Below are 15,959 nucleotides of genomic sequence, written 5' to 3'. Positions count from 1 at the left end.
CCAAACACCTATAAATAGGTCAATGAGCGATTCAGATGTAACGAGGTGGTGAAATTGTACCGAGGTGCTGCCGGTGCGAGTTTTGAGCTGTAAAAGATTGTCAGATCAATAAATAAGTAGTTAAAGTGATTTGCGTGCTATTTCTACCTTAGTTTCTTGTTATTCCGCACCTGAAACCAAGGAGAAAGCCTCTGAATGACTCGTTTAGGTCAGAATCCGATCCTACAAAACCTGACTTGCCGGAGCTCCCAGGTTGGTAAGAGTGGAGCAGGAATCGGCATCATTCTTTGTATCAGGTTTGATTGTGCATACCTACAAGTGGTATTTGGTTTGATCTACAAGTGGTAAATCAGGGACATTAAATTGTACTTGATTTTCTACAAGTGGTTAAAAAATGGGGTTTAATTCATTGTAAAGAAGAAAGAAACAAAGTGATGATCTTATCCCTATCCTACAAATGGTAAAATCAACAAAACTTATTTTCCGGAAAAACCATTTTGATTAAAACGAACTTAAGTGTTTTGAAATCATAATGGGAAAATAGTTTGTTGTAAGGGGGAGTTCTGATTGTTTATGCCAAGTGGATGGCGATTTGAAGCAATTCACATATGTTGTCATTTTTCTTGTATAGTTTGTTTTTAACTTTCTTTAAATGTTTTTGAATTTTAAGGGGAGTAAGAAATTTCAGAAAATCCAAAAACATTAGAAAATTTGAAAAAATCCAAAAACATGATAAAAATCAAAAATGAGTTTTTGTTGAGAAAAGAGGAAATGATAGTACATCAGTGGACTATCACAACACGCTAAAGAATTGTAAAGTCAAATGTGATAAACGATCTCACTGTGGATGTGTCAGTAGGTTTTACTCATTTGATAAATTGTTCGAGATATAAACCTAAATTTCAAACTTACTTATATCGTGGGGAACATCTCTCGGATATATGGGTAACCCCCGAAATCTTGTTTGAAAGATCCCTCTTTCTGAGATACTAGGTCTTTATACTCAGTGATATCTGGGGTATTATCCCGGGACTTCTGATTTTGCGGAACCAATGGCCTAGTCCCTGTATAATACTTTCTGCTTGCTTGAAAAATAGCATCACCCTCGGTACAAAAATGATGAAACATTGAAAAATGCTAATCATGTGCTGTTGAAGAAAAGATTCTCTAAAGGGAACACACCAAAAGACGAGCCGTCATCTCTTTGTTGAATGGAAGTTCTGACCTGAGCTCTCACGGTTTCGCATTTAACCCTTTTACAGATATCATCTAGGTATACTCACCTGTAAGACTGAATATTGGGATTTGGATACGGGAGTATATTCAAGTGGTGGGACACGCGAATAGTTTAAAGTATATTAAAACACTAATCTCGTATCTCGAAACAGTTGAACTTTGTGTGAAAATTTAAGTGGATCAGTATACTGACAATCTAGGTGAATTGTTTAAAACTTAAAATGTTTAAAGCCTAACGGTGTTAGTGATTTGTCTCAAACTGATATGATCCTCTTACACAAACTCACAAAAATATTGTCTGTAAATATTTCTTTACTACTTCTTGTTAAAAACAAAAACCCAAAAAGATTTTAGTGTGTTTTAGCATAAATTTTTTAAAAATACAAAAAGATTTTTGACAACTGGTGTTGAAAAGTTGATTTTCAAAATTATAAGTGCTAAACATGATGAATATCAATTTGAGGGGGAGTTTGTTTAAAATGAGTAAAATTTTGGAAGTTTTTGTCTACAAGTGGTCAGCAGAAGCTCTTATATGTTAAATCATTTTATTCCTACAAGTGGTGAATAAATTTGTCAAATGATAAATTTGTGAAATTTATTGTGATGAAGAGAATGTGCAGGATAGCCAGGTTTCAGATCCTGATTCTAATTGATAGAGAGCCAGGTTTCGATATTTGAGAACTCTGTGATTTGAACAAGAGCCAAGTATCGATCCTGAAGCTAAAGTTCACGCAAACTGATGATGCTGATGAACTTAAGGAATCAAGAGATCTGATCAACAGAATTAGAAGACTTGAGAGCCAGCTTGTGAACCTGATTCGTTAAAAATCAACATCCGAGGGTAGATTATTTGTTCAAGGGGAGTCTGTTGGTGATGATAGAGAAGTGAAGAGAGAGAGATTTGAGGATGCTTTACAGTGTCAGATATTTCAAAGGAGTTCGAGAGGACTGATAGAGACTGAAGATTGAAGACTCGACACTGAAGACTCGTCAACATTCGAGGGGGAGTCTATTAGTGCATGCGTCTATCGACTTCGTCTTGTATCGAGTCTTGTATTTAGATAGATAGATCAGGGCACATTGTACGAGAAAATGTCAAAAGTGGGTTTGGAGGTAATTCCGCACATTACCTTAGGGTACTTCCGTACGAAATTACAAGTTAATTCCATACGGAACTTAATTCCGTGTGAACGGTAATTTCGTTTATGTTATTTCCGTGCGGAATTAGCAGCCTATAAATACCCATGCCTTGATTTCATTTGTAACTTTCCGGCTTGTGTACCGAAGTGCTGCCGAAGTGTCGTCTTGCTGTAATACGTGGTCAAATTAATCAAATCGACAGTTAAAGTGTATATCTTGCTGAATTGAACTTGATATGTCTGTTTCCGCCTTTCGTATCAAGCATAAACTCTTCTGATCGACTCGTTCGAGTCTGAAAACGATCCTACATCTTCCAAAGAAAATTGGAATAGTACCAATTTGACATCGTCGGCCGAAAATCCTTGACTCCCAAGAGTGTTGCAAATCGAGTCATAAGCCTCCAAATGAAAATAAGGCTCCTTCGTTGCTAGACCCTTATATTTTGGCAAACTTTGTAACGAGTTGCTTCGAATTTCGAACGTCCTTCCTTGTTCATTTTGAGGGATAACTACTGGTGAAGGATTATGAGTGATCACCGGTCTAAAATGTGCTTTTATACCTCTTGCATGTTCTAGAAGATGTCTTCTTGGTACACCCACCCGAACTCTTGGGTGTACAGGACCCATTGGTCTTTGAGCTTGTGGTCGTGGAGGCCCAAATTGTTGTGGAGGTGGTTGAAACCTTGGCCCCACATGAGGTTGTTGAACACATCTTTGCACTGGTGGACCTTGTGGTGGCAATTGTTGAGGTATGATTTGTTGTTTAGGAATCCTACCAACACTTGCCATTCTTTGGTTTTGACTTTGACCTTGCACATAAGTATACTCCCCTTGATCTCCATCACCCCCATACATGTAACCTTCCTCATCATATCCCCCAAAATCTTCTTCATATCCATCATCGAACCCATCTTGTCTTAATCCTGAAGTATGTTGAAACTGTGAATGAAATGGAGCGGAATGGATGATAGATGGACCGGTTTGGAATAAATTGGATGGTGGCATTTGGTATGCTGATGAAGGTTGACCGGATGTTGGGAAAATGTTGATAGAGCTGGAACAGCGGATGATGTAGGGTTGTAACCGAAAGAGTATTCGGATTGAGTATTTTCGGGTAAGGTGGTGTTGGTTGGTTTGACTTCTGGTGTGGATGTAGGAATGGTAGTATTTGGTGATGGTTGTGTTGAAGATGGTATAAAAGGTGGTGTAAGTTCACCCGTAGTGGGTGGTGGTGGTGGTGGATCCATGTATCTGATTGGTGTAACTGGTGTAGTAGGTGTTGTTGGTGAACCACTGATTTTATTTTCACGTAGCAAGATTCTGTTTCTTCTCAAAGCTCGTTCAATTTCCGGATCAAATGCCAATGGTGATAGCTTGTGAGAGCTCCTAGTACGCATGCACCTGTAAATACCTGCACACTAACACACCCAGCGTAAACCAGAAAAATAACAAACTTAAAAAGATCAAAAATAACACACGTTGCGCACCACTCCCTGGAAACAGCGCCAAAATTTGGCATGGTGTCGTGGTCACAATCAAATTTAATCCAATTACTACTAAATAGTTAGTGGCAAGTGGGTATCGAACACAGGGAGTTTGTGGAATATGTGTTACTTCAAAGTTTATTTAAGTTAACTAAATTAGATTAATTGCAATGGAAGTAAAGTTCAAGAGTTGGTTTGATTGATTTGAGTTTTAAAACTAAGGTTACTATTCTAATTGCAAAATGAAAGTTTTGGTTTGTAAACAATTTAGAGACAAATGACCATCTTTAGTTTCCGGTTTGCTTCGACGTTTGTGCTCTCAATCCACTAGAAAGAACTACATAGACATAGTTCATGTGTGATGACTTGTTGTGATAAAAGGGAACTAAGTACTCAGATTCCTAGTACGTGAGTTTGTTACCCGATGACTAATTAACCTTACCCAATCCTAATTCTACCCATGATATCTCGATTGCCAATGGCACAATGAACGTATGGTTTCAAACTAGGTTAGCATAAGAATCAATAATTTACTAACAACTAATCACACACCATAACAAATAAATCATAAAGATAAAGTTTGTTATTCTAGAAATAAGGAATTCAAGCACAAAGTCTTACATAACCTTCAACCAAAGATGATCATAACAAGTTTAGCCACTCATGGCTTTAACAAACATCATAACAAAGTCTTGATCTTCAAAATAAGTTAGAAACATAAGAACAATGATTCCTAATGTCTTCAAGCTCCAAAGAACAACCAAAATTCGTCTCCAAAGTGTATGTAACCGAATGGGATTGATTGGACATGAAAAGACACCATAAATCCGCATTAAAAGGTGGAAGTTACACATTTACGCAGGTCAGCGCCGTAATCTACGGTGGCCATCGTAGCTTACGGTGGCTTGGAATGGCTTACGGTGTCTTTAAACTGTCATACGGTGACAAAAAATGCCAGTCGGCGCAGTAAGCTACGACCCTTGCCGTAGCCTACGGCAGCCTTCAACATGAAAACTTGTTTTCAGCATAACTTTTTCGTTTCAACTCCGTTTTCTTCACTGTTTTCGCCTACGTTCTCGTAATTTCGTCCTCTATCATGCTATCCTCTTAATTCTTCAATTCCAAAAATTGATTTTTTTTCATTTATTCTCGGTGTTCCTTCCATTTTAAGCTCCCAATTGTACCTGAAACACAAACAACCGTAGTTATCTAATTCTAGACAACTACTCGATTAAATGTAGGATTTTATTATCATTTATATCACTTAAGGGTTGTCCTACGGACTACTCGTCACAGAACACTACCTGGTAGACTTTGAAAGAAAAGCTAAAACCTACCCCTTTAATGATAATTTTGGCAAGTCAGTCTAACTTATGGTTAGCATTAGACTTACCAATCTGATGCACCCATTTTATCCTCCAAAAATAAGGAAGCTCTTCGGTTTCCCTTTATATACATAGTTTGCAATTACAAATTTACAATCATACCAACCAATTCCTGTCAATAACGTTATTTTTACCATTGTTTCTTGGTTTTCAATTAGAAGTTATATTGATGCTTTGAATATTAGCATGTGCTTAAAAGCCTTAATTTGGAATGAATCCGAATTACAATGCTGGAACGTGTTGAGATGCCGAAATGTATGACTGTTCTAACTCTTTATTATGCAGCCCTTCCAGTTACAGAAATCCAAATATCTTAACATAAATGCATGATTTTCCGTTTAACGCTTGATCTATGGATATAAGCAATTAATCTGGATATTGAACAATAATATATGAAAAAAAATTGACTTTAATTTGCAGTGAAGCTGTGTCATGATATTGTTAAATGAAATATGCTTGAACAAGTCTAGAGTTTCAACTATCATATGTATTTGCATTTGGGGTAGTGTAGTCTTTTTGCTTATATTTATCATGGATCTTGAGTATTTTTTTCAAGTTATATTAAAGAAAAGAATATAGTTTTGAGTAAAAGAAGTTTATTTTTAGTTGAATTGTTACCGTTTGAACTGACATTACAGGCTTATCCTAATTTTATCTTCAATTTACTCAATTTCTTCAATTTATTCATTTTTTTCAAAAAATCACAAAGTGGGTTGAATTGTTGGAGTTCTTGTTCTCTTACGGCATTGTAGGCTTATCCTATTTTTATCTTCAATATCATTGATCGCGTTTGAACTAACTTTTTTTCTCAATGCTCTATGGTGAATAGGTAGCTGAGACACGATAGGAGAGTGCTGAAGAAATTGAAACAACTGCACGCTATAGATACCCCACTATGTCTAAAATGCAAGGTGGTTTTAAACTTACAATTGCTGAGGGTGAATTTACTCACTCTCGGATCATAGTAATGCTTGGTGATAATGGCATTGGGAAGACAACGTTTATGCATATGCTGATGAGACAATATTTGTATCTATACATATTAATAAAGCAAAACAAGTTATGGCCACGACCCATCATATCCATACTTCAGGCCAGTTTCTTTGGCAAATCCAGCCTAAAGGTTTTTTTCCCCTTTTATTTCGTCCGGTCAACATTCACGAACCCTAATACTCAGCATCTCTGGCCACCAAACATAAAACTCAGCATTCGTTTTGTGAATTGTTTATAATGATCTAGGTAAATACAATATTTTAATTAGTTTTTATGGGGCTACATGATATTTTAGTTTTTTGTTGGGTATATATATGATATTTCTAAAGTTTGTAGGGTATACATGAAAACCGAGTTGATTTAAAAAAGGTGGACAATATGATATTTCATAAGTATTTACACATATGAAATTATTTTTTTGGTGTTTTAAAGAATGACCCTTTCCTTATTTGAATAATGGGCATACAAATAGGATTTAGGAAGAGAAAAGCAAGTGAAAACAATCTGATTGTTTGGCAATGGGCATACAAATTTCCCTTTTGAATTTGAATCACTAACATGTCATCTTTATGGAACATGTATACATTCTAGAAATTATTCTATGTAATAGGCTAAACATGTAGAAGTGTAATCATTACTTTGTGATATTTTTAATAATTTTTTATATTTGAATTGTTTAACTGGAATGTTAAACAGCCTGGTGACAGGTTGATTTAAAACGACCCGCTTATGAAACAAATTAAAAACCTTCTTTTTGGGTTTCTTCTAACACAACATGATTTGTAATCATGAGGAGTCGAAAGAGAAGGCAATGGAGAAAGAAGCAAAGAGAAATCAGGAGCTAAAAGATTAAAAAGCTTCTTTTAGCTGATATGAGCTTATTACATACTATTTCATATATGGATATGAACAATATGTTGATTATTTTCTATTATCATGTTATTCTAGGTTACCATGTTTGGAGATGCTATGAGAAAGGGAATCTCTGGCGGTCAAAAGAAAAGATGGTAACTTCTGCAATTGATGCTTATTCAACCTGGTCAATACATCAGAGCCCTATTTGGATGCAAGTATGGTTGTTTGCAGGGGAGATGATTCTTAATCCCACAAAAGGTTTATATATGACGAGATATCAAATGGGTTTGAATGCTTAATTTGTGAATGTGTTATGTATAATGTTGTTTTTTAAGTGATTCGTTGTTTTTTATTTGTTCAAGTATAGTGATGCTAATTCTTAGTGGCGCTATTAATCAATCCGAGCGGTATGTAGGCAAATGTGGGATTTGGACTTACGACACATATGATTGGCCATTGCAAGATGATTCTTAAGTTTAGAAAAAGGTGCAAGAAGACGTTGAAGAGTATTTCAATCATTTTCAAGATTCAGATGTAGATGATGACTTAGAAACTCTGCAAGTTTCAAGTGATATCTTGGAGAACAGTAAAGATCTATAGATCTAGATATACCTAAAGACTTGGTAATTTATGATTTATTATACAAATTATTATGCTTCCTTGATTGCATTTTGAAAGTAAAACACTCTTCATTTTTCTTTTATGTAACCGAATACCATTCAGATTGTTGAGTTGAAGATGATCAAAGTAGGCGAAGCAAGAGACGAGAAGCCAAAGAAAGCACAATAAGATATTCAAAAGAAGAATGGGGTATTAGCCTCTGCACTTCGAGGGTAATTTATTAATCACATCTTTGTACCTGTATATTTTAACCATTTGAGTCTAAAATCAAAAAGTTTAGTAGTTTTAACCGTTTGAGTCTAAAATCAAAAAGTTTAACGCCCGAGTCCCTAACCGTTCATTTTATAACGTTTTGAGTCTAATTTTGTTAAAAAAATGGACTCAAATGGTTAAAATTTGGACTCAAATGGATACAAAAAAGCATCTAAGGACTCAGGGCATTAAAAATTTTGATTTTGAACTCAGATGGTTAAAACCACTAAAACGCAAGGACTCAAAAAGTAATTTACTCTTTATTTTAAATTAAAATAACGACACCCTTAGGGTAGTGGTTTTGGATAATGGATTAGAGCTGGGTGACATGACACCTACGTGGAGGGTCATGAGGGTCAAGACCTCACCCTTTAGCCTAAGTGTCGCATCACTCATTTTCCCCTGTTTCACCATACCTTACTCCAAGCAAATGGTTTAATCCTATTAACTTCATTTAACCCTATTTTTTAGTGGTTTTAGGCTAAAAAAGAAAAAGAATAATTAATTCAATATCTTTACATCCGGTTTACATGTTAACAAATAATCCATTTAATACCCCTTAACACGAGGAGGAAGTGGTTACAATGTTGGTTAATATGTCATGTCACTATGGCTAATGAAGCCTACCTTGCTACTTGCATAGTGCTTTTAGGATGCAAATTCTATCAAATTGTAGAGCAATATTGAATGGCTAAGTTGGATTGCCATCAACTTATTCGTTCACTATGTGACAACATAAGAGAATGCATTGCTACGTCAAAGTTTTTGTAATTTATATTTGTATCTAAAGATTTTTTAGTTGTAAAGTAAATTTAATATTAATGTTTTAATAAAAAATTATAACAGAATGATTGTTATTATTTTATCTTTTGCTTTATACAATATTTTCTCTCCTCACTTCATATCTCTCATCAAATCTAGAAAGACGAAAGTACATTGAATTCTTCTTAAAAAGATTGTATAACCAAGGATAGAGCGGAAATAATATCCGAAGGAAATATTGGTGCATGCACCTCTATAACGACTTGTGATTTTTTCGTATACATTTTTTCGGTTCAATATAATTTATTATTTAGATGAGTAATGGAACGTTTGTTTTATATCAAATTTTATGTCAACAATGCTAATATTAGACAAAGGGAAGACTACAGATAAAACATTAAATGTGGTGTAAGAAAGTATTGATTTGGTTCAGATTAAAAAATATCTGACCAAACAAAATCCGACCAAATATGGGTTCGTGATCGGATAGTTACCATCTAAATGGGTCATTTTTTTAAGATGTATTAGTTTGTTTCATGTCAAAACAAATTTTAACAAATATGGGTTCATGATCACATGGTGATGGTTTGTTTTAAAAGTATTATTTCAATAATTTTAACTTATATATTTGTGTTAGTCCACCTGCAAAACTCGCAGGATCTTAGACTAGTTAAATTATAGATTAAAAGGTATAGATCCATTCCTACATTTCTCACAAAACACACTCTTTTTACAATAACCCAACCCTATATATATTGTTGTAACCATGATACATAACATCGGTTACATAATCGCAAACTACCACTTTTTTTCCACTAAACTTTGTATTAACCAAGAATGTGCATCTACATTTTTGTATTATCTCTTCTAAAAAATAAATTCTCCCCTCAACACAGACCGTATACATCTTAAAGCTTTTTTGTCTAGATATTAAGTCTCATTATAACAATTCTTGGTCAGTTTAAAAAATGTTGTAGGCAGATAATATATAATCAAAAACATATAAAGCTGCATATATAACAACCGCATGTTGTTACCATCACAAAAATGCACACAATAGCATGAACACAATAGAACCATAATATAAGCGATTTTTTTACACATAACATTCCAAAAAAACCAATCACAAAACATAAATAGACCACTACATGACCTCCTTATATTTCTACATATTTATTCCGACACACGATCCGTCACGAGTGAAGCAAAATGATAGAGCCACTCACCGACCCCAGCAAACGGCATCAAGCCACATAGCAAAGGTAGGTACACCATCATAGCAGCATAAAACACCACTCGCCTGAACCAGTACGGAAATAACTTATGGCTAATTGACCGGTCTACCGTTGTAACCGGCCCATGAAGCAAAGTGAACAACATTGATGTACAAACGTTTGCAAATAAATGAACCAAACAAAGAAGTTCCCAGAACAAAAGCCAATGGGTCCCACTTCCTCCCAATGTGTCTATGCAAAACTTTCCTGCAAAACCGCACCCGACACCCAGTAGTAGAAGTATGAATGTAACTGGCATTGTTTGATTTGCAGTTCCAGAGCGTTGAATGAGGAGACACATGATTCCGATAATTATTAATATGCCGAATATCATTCGACTTATTACTTGAGCTTGACACCGTAAGATTTGTAACCCTGAACTGAAAGTCGCCATTGGTTTTGGGATCCACCATGAACTCGATTCCTGAAAACAAAAAAAATGATTAAAAATGTGTTTAGATGTGTGTTTTTGTATGTGCTTTTTCTGTTTGAAGTTGTGACAATGAGAAAATCAGTATTAGTGTATTATTTGGATAATTCTGATTATTTAACAAAAAATAATATACAAATGACCAAAAAAAGGTTGTGAAATGTAGTATAAGTAGGGCCGTTCAAATCGCTCGCTGCTCGTCGCTCGTTCGGAAATTGCTCGAAAAATGCTCGTTCGATTTGACGCTCGGTTGTAAACGAGCCGCTCCGCTCGGTTCGGTTCGTAAATGAGCTAAGCATGAGCAAAGGTCCTCTCGGCTCGGTTCGGCTTGAATTATTATTTTTAATTAGTATGCATATGCATATGCATATCCATATACATATACACATACATGTACATATATAAACATGTATATACACATACATATACACAAATATAAATTATACATATATATACACACGCACCTATATATATACACACATTACACATACAGATATACTTAGGGGCTGTTTGGTAGCCTCTTAATGACCATTCAGATGCTACCTCTTAATGGTCTAAAACCTCTGAATGAATACGAGGTAACCTCAAGTCTGAATGGTTAAGAGGTAACCTCTGAATGGTAAATCATCACATGTCACATTCTTCTACCTTCTCATTGGTAAAATTCTTAATGGTTCCATTAAGAGGTTACCTCTATAATGTAAATTAAATTTGTAGTTTTATATATACCACTATATTAGATTTTGGTCCACTATATACAAATTTACAACTACATCTATCTATACCTACTAGACCAACCACGCCAATAAAAAAATTAATATCAAATCTAAAAGTTAAACCCTAAATCAATAAACAACAGGCTGCTTATCGCCTCAATGTTTCATGTCGTTACCCTAAGTCGATCGTCTCCTGCTCTCAACGTAATTGTTCGTTCAATATGATCATCTCCTCGTCGGCCACAACATTGTTATTCATAAGAAAAATATTATACCATGAAATATGCATGTTTTTAAAGACATAAAAACTTGAGACCAAACATTGTCACTATCTCTCTCAGTAAATTTAAATCGGGCAACATGGTTGTCCAAATTGCTCGAATTTCGCTCGACGCTCGCTCGGAATATTTACTACTCGAAAAACGCTCGCTTGATTTGAGGCTCGGTTTTAAATGAGCCGCTCTGCTCGATTCGGTTTGTAAACGAGCCAAGCACGAGCAAAGGTCCGCTCGGCTCGTGAACAGCCCTAAGTATAGGCCTCTCAAATTGGGTTAAAAGAATGTTACGAGGTGATTTCACATTATCATAATAAGTTATGATAAAACGAGTTACACTGGTTAGTGTTTGGATATGTTTTTACTGTTCTACATTGTAATAATCAAATATCAGTTATTTACGTGTTGGACAAATTTTGATTATTAAATAAACTATTACATAAAGTAACCAAAAACCATATGTGAGAACTGAGATGCAATAAAAGCCTCTTGAATTAGGTTAAAAGAGGATTCATCAAATTATTTAAATTTACAAATTATTAATAATAAAGTACATTGATGAACCCGGTGGTTTACCAAAATTTTGGATTTGGTCCCTAGCTTTTCAAAAGTACACGGATTGTCCCTGTGGTTTGCACTTTGTAACACATTTAGTCCCCAACCAACAAATCTAAAGGTTTCAGCATGTCCAAGTTAGGGACTAAATGCGTTACAAAGTGCAAACCACACAGAGCACCTGTGTACTTTTGGGAAGCTAGGGACCAAATCCAAAATTTTGGTAAACCACGGGGACCATCTGTGTAATTTACTCTTAATAATACGTTTTAGCCAAACACTAAATTAGATACTTACTTCCAAAATGTAAATCCTGACAAATGATTAAATATCATAAATTGATGAAAAAAGAAACCAATTTGATCCATACCTTGATGGGCATACACGATTCGGTAGCTTCAATGAGTTTTTGACGGGAATAAATATAAGTTCCATAAGCAAGACACGCCAGCATAATCAGCAAACCAGCAACAAGACAATCAACACACTTTTTAAGCAGTTGAGTGTGTCTCGAGTCTTCTAGTTCTGTTTTAAACTTTTCGGCTTTAAACTTAGCTTTTGAGACGCCCATAGATAACTTAAATCTCTCCAAAACATTTGAATCACAATCAACAGCAATCTGTGCCTCTTTAAGTTTCATTTTCTTCATAGTAAGACTGATTTCCAATGCCTTAAGATCGTTAGAACGCGCTTGTTCGTTTACAGATTTTTCAAAAGCGGTGAGCATGGATGAACGACTGAGATCGACTCCAGAATGCAGTTGGTTTGGAGGCACACATGCCAACTGTTGACCATTTTTTGAGTCATCTAAACGAAAAATGGTTGATTGTTCTTGAAATTTATTAGTTGATGTGTTTTCTTTCATATTTAAACGAGAATCGATTGAGCTACTTTCCCCGTACATGTATGATCGTTCTCTGTTTCCTGATGATTCGCTGATTACTCTGAGTGTCATTAAAGTGCTCTGAAATGATCTCTCGAAGTTGCTTATAAAGCAGTTGAATTTGTCGCCAAAGACCTTCAATAAGAATAGTACAATAATGTGTTACAAGAAGTACATTACAATGTAAAAATCAAGGGTTGTTTTTAGACAGCGGAAGTGAAAATCTTACATTGGATAATGATTCTTTAACCGCCAAAGTGCATATCTGCGAGTAAAAATCTTTGATCAGAATAAAATTCATATGTACATTAGGATAATAAATGTGACAACTTCAACTCATTTACATGAAAACGAGTAAAATCGGGTTGTGTTTATCTTTAATAAAACCATTTAAAAAATGCATATCCACAAATAAACTAAATTCTTAAAGTACAAATCTATGTTTCTGAATAAAACCATTTTGAGAGGCTGTAAGCATTTCAATACGCTTTGAGTCACTTTTGACCAGTTCGTAAATCCATTTGTAACCAAGCTTTAAAACTTACCCATTTGACCCGTTGTTAAAACTTATATATCCCAAATCAAAACACATAAATCAGCTTGATATTGCCTCCTCTAAAATTTAAAAAAAAAAAACCAAACCATGATTAATCCACAAAATTATCTGTTACACCTCTAAACTTACCAACACGACATGTCAGCAGAACCTTCAAGGGGTGGTGCAGTGGTAAGCACATGATTCCACTATAGCAGAGGTCTCATGTCCGAATCTTTGCTTCCACTGGTTTCCTACCATAACCTCTTGAAGGCCACCTGCCCAGCACAAGTTGCGCCTGATCCCCTTGGTTAGCAGGATAATGGCAGATAGTTTCCGGGCTTAGAGTTACCATAATTACCAAAAGAAAAGTTCTCAGCAGGATAATCCACAACAATTTCTCTAATTACAAATACAACTTTCATCACAATTTTTAATAAATACCTCAGAGAGATGATCTACAGACATCTTTTCTTCAGTTGCATCTTTCTTCTCCAACACCTAATGCAAAAAAAAATAAAAAATTGTTCCATCAAATTCAAGATACAATATTTGAAAAACAGATTATTATTTCTAAACCTACATCTTCTAATTGTTCGATTTCATTAAAAAAATACTGATCAGTAACGATAGTCAGGTTGTCAATAGTGCTGACTGCTAGTAGCGCCTGTTATAGCGAATAGCATATAGGTGAAGCCGTGAAGGGTCGCTATAGCGATAAATAGTGGATCCTTTTATTCTTTTTATTTACTTAGTTGATTAGTTAGCGTATTTTTAACACTTGTATACATTTTTTTTTGGAACGGCGACTTTCTTGTATTAGGCTACCGCACTCCCCAAATTCAAGAGCCCCATTGCCCCAATCCTGCCAGACTATGTTGTCTTAACCTGGCCCACGCTGGCTTCAGAGTTTGGCTTGGGCGTTCCCCTGAGAAACCATACCTCACGCTGCCACTTGAGAGTCGTTGTGCCACGACAAGAGCAGAACTCTCTAGCATAACACACGGTGGAACGAAAACCCGGGTGGGCTCTCGAAAGAGCCTGGCACCTGTGCAAAGAGGCTAGGCTCTAACCATCATTGCCTAATCCACGAAAGTGACAAAAGTAGGTGTCTTAAATATAGTTTTCATTTTTTTTTAATTTTTCTACCCTTTATTGCGAGTGCTAAACACCAAATAGCGGGCGCTATCTTAGCTTACAGGTAGTGAGTCGCTATGGTTCGCTATTAGCTAAAGACTAACAGATTAATGAAACTCAAGCAGAAAAGTAAGAAAGAATGAACCTTGGCAACAAAAGCAGCAATAGACATTCCGAGAGGAAGAGCAAGAGCATCCACTTGGCTTCTGGTCCGTTTAAAAAACCTAGGGTTTCTACGCTTAGTGAACAGACGAACACCTTTCGCTTTCGAACAATAAGATGATGATGATGATGATGAAACTGAGTTGGAAGTTACGTGGGTGTTGGATTTGTGTATGTTGTTGTTCGTCTTCTTAATCTTTTTGTTGAGGAGTGTTGTGGAGTTTGGTGGATTTTGGTCGATGGTCATGGTGGATGAGACGACGTCGTTGATTGGCGGTTGCGACGGCGGGCCGCGGCAATCACAAAAGGGGGGAACTTACGCTATGTTGAAAGAAAAAAGGGGGAGTTTACGCTATTATATGTTACGAAATGAAAGATAGGAAAGGAAGCTAAAGATTGCATTAGGATCTTCTGAAATTTGATTTTTTTTTTTTTTTAACAACAAATTTCTTTTATTTGTGTCTGTCTGTGACTTAAACTCAAGATCTATCTCTTAAGGTGTTTAACACTTTTGTCTTTGACAATTGACCATCACCCCATTGATGAAATTTGAATTTATACTTGAGAGTAGAGATAGAATATTACAGAAGGATACGGGTATCGATATAGGTGATACGAGTAATAAATACAATACGGCCACGGTTACCAAATATGTAAAATTGATATGAGTACTATAATATCATAATATGAAGAAAAAAGATGCATTGCAAAAGAAAATTTTTGAAATTCTATATACAATGTGATACCAGTACCCTTATTATCTATGTTTGTACCGATACCACAAATATCGAATCTTGAAATAAGGAATGCTTGAAAACCATAGATCTTTTTAGTGGTATGTATACATAAAAATCTTGTCCGGCCCTAAAGAAATTTTCACACTGACCCCATAGATTTTGACACTGAACCCCAATTTTCACACTGACCCCTATAGATTTTGACACTGAACCCCACGATTTTAAGGCGGGCCCTTAAGAAACTAAGTTAGAATTTACTTGTTTATAAATATTAATCTAGTATATATGATTTAATCCCAATTAAACACAAATATCATATAAGATTTATTTTATAGCCCACAACTAAGTCTACCCGAATTAAACAAAAAAAACAATCAATCCTAAGAGAGTGTAAAAAAACTGATTTGAGTCTCATGAATCGGTTCAGAGCCTGAGTCTCATGAACCGGTTCAGAGCCCAATTTAGCAGCCTAAAAAACGGTTTAGGCCAACTGATTTGGATCCGGCCCTGACTCCGCAATTTGGTATA

The 15,959-nt window shown here is 35.5% G+C and overlaps 1 protein-coding gene across 1 annotated transcript; it reads right to left on the bottom strand.

Annotated features, from left to right (window-relative positions):
* Positions 1 to 9,784: 9,784 nt before the first annotated feature.
* On the bottom strand, positions 9,785 to 15,065 carry LOC110910951 (protein CPR-5). The gene is made up of 5 exons (XM_022155527.2): positions 14,678 to 15,065; positions 13,840 to 13,896; positions 13,090 to 13,125; positions 12,348 to 12,995; positions 9,785 to 10,425 (listed from the first exon to the last, which is right to left on the bottom strand). Exons 1-5 carry the CDS (start codon positions 14,939 to 14,941, stop codon positions 9,901 to 9,903), a joined length of 1,530 nt encoding a protein of 509 aa, XP_022011219.1. The 5' UTR covers positions 14,942 to 15,065; the 3' UTR covers positions 9,785 to 9,900.
* Between the last annotated feature and the right edge of the window lie 894 nt (positions 15,066 to 15,959).

This window comes from Helianthus annuus, chromosome 15, assembly GCF_002127325.2.
Source record: "Helianthus annuus cultivar XRQ/B chromosome 15, HanXRQr2.0-SUNRISE, whole genome shotgun sequence".
Taxonomy (NCBI): Eukaryota; Viridiplantae; Streptophyta; class Magnoliopsida; order Asterales; family Asteraceae; genus Helianthus; species Helianthus annuus.
Note: the sequence above shows the minus strand (reverse complement) of the source record. Positions and strands in the feature narration are given on the sequence as shown.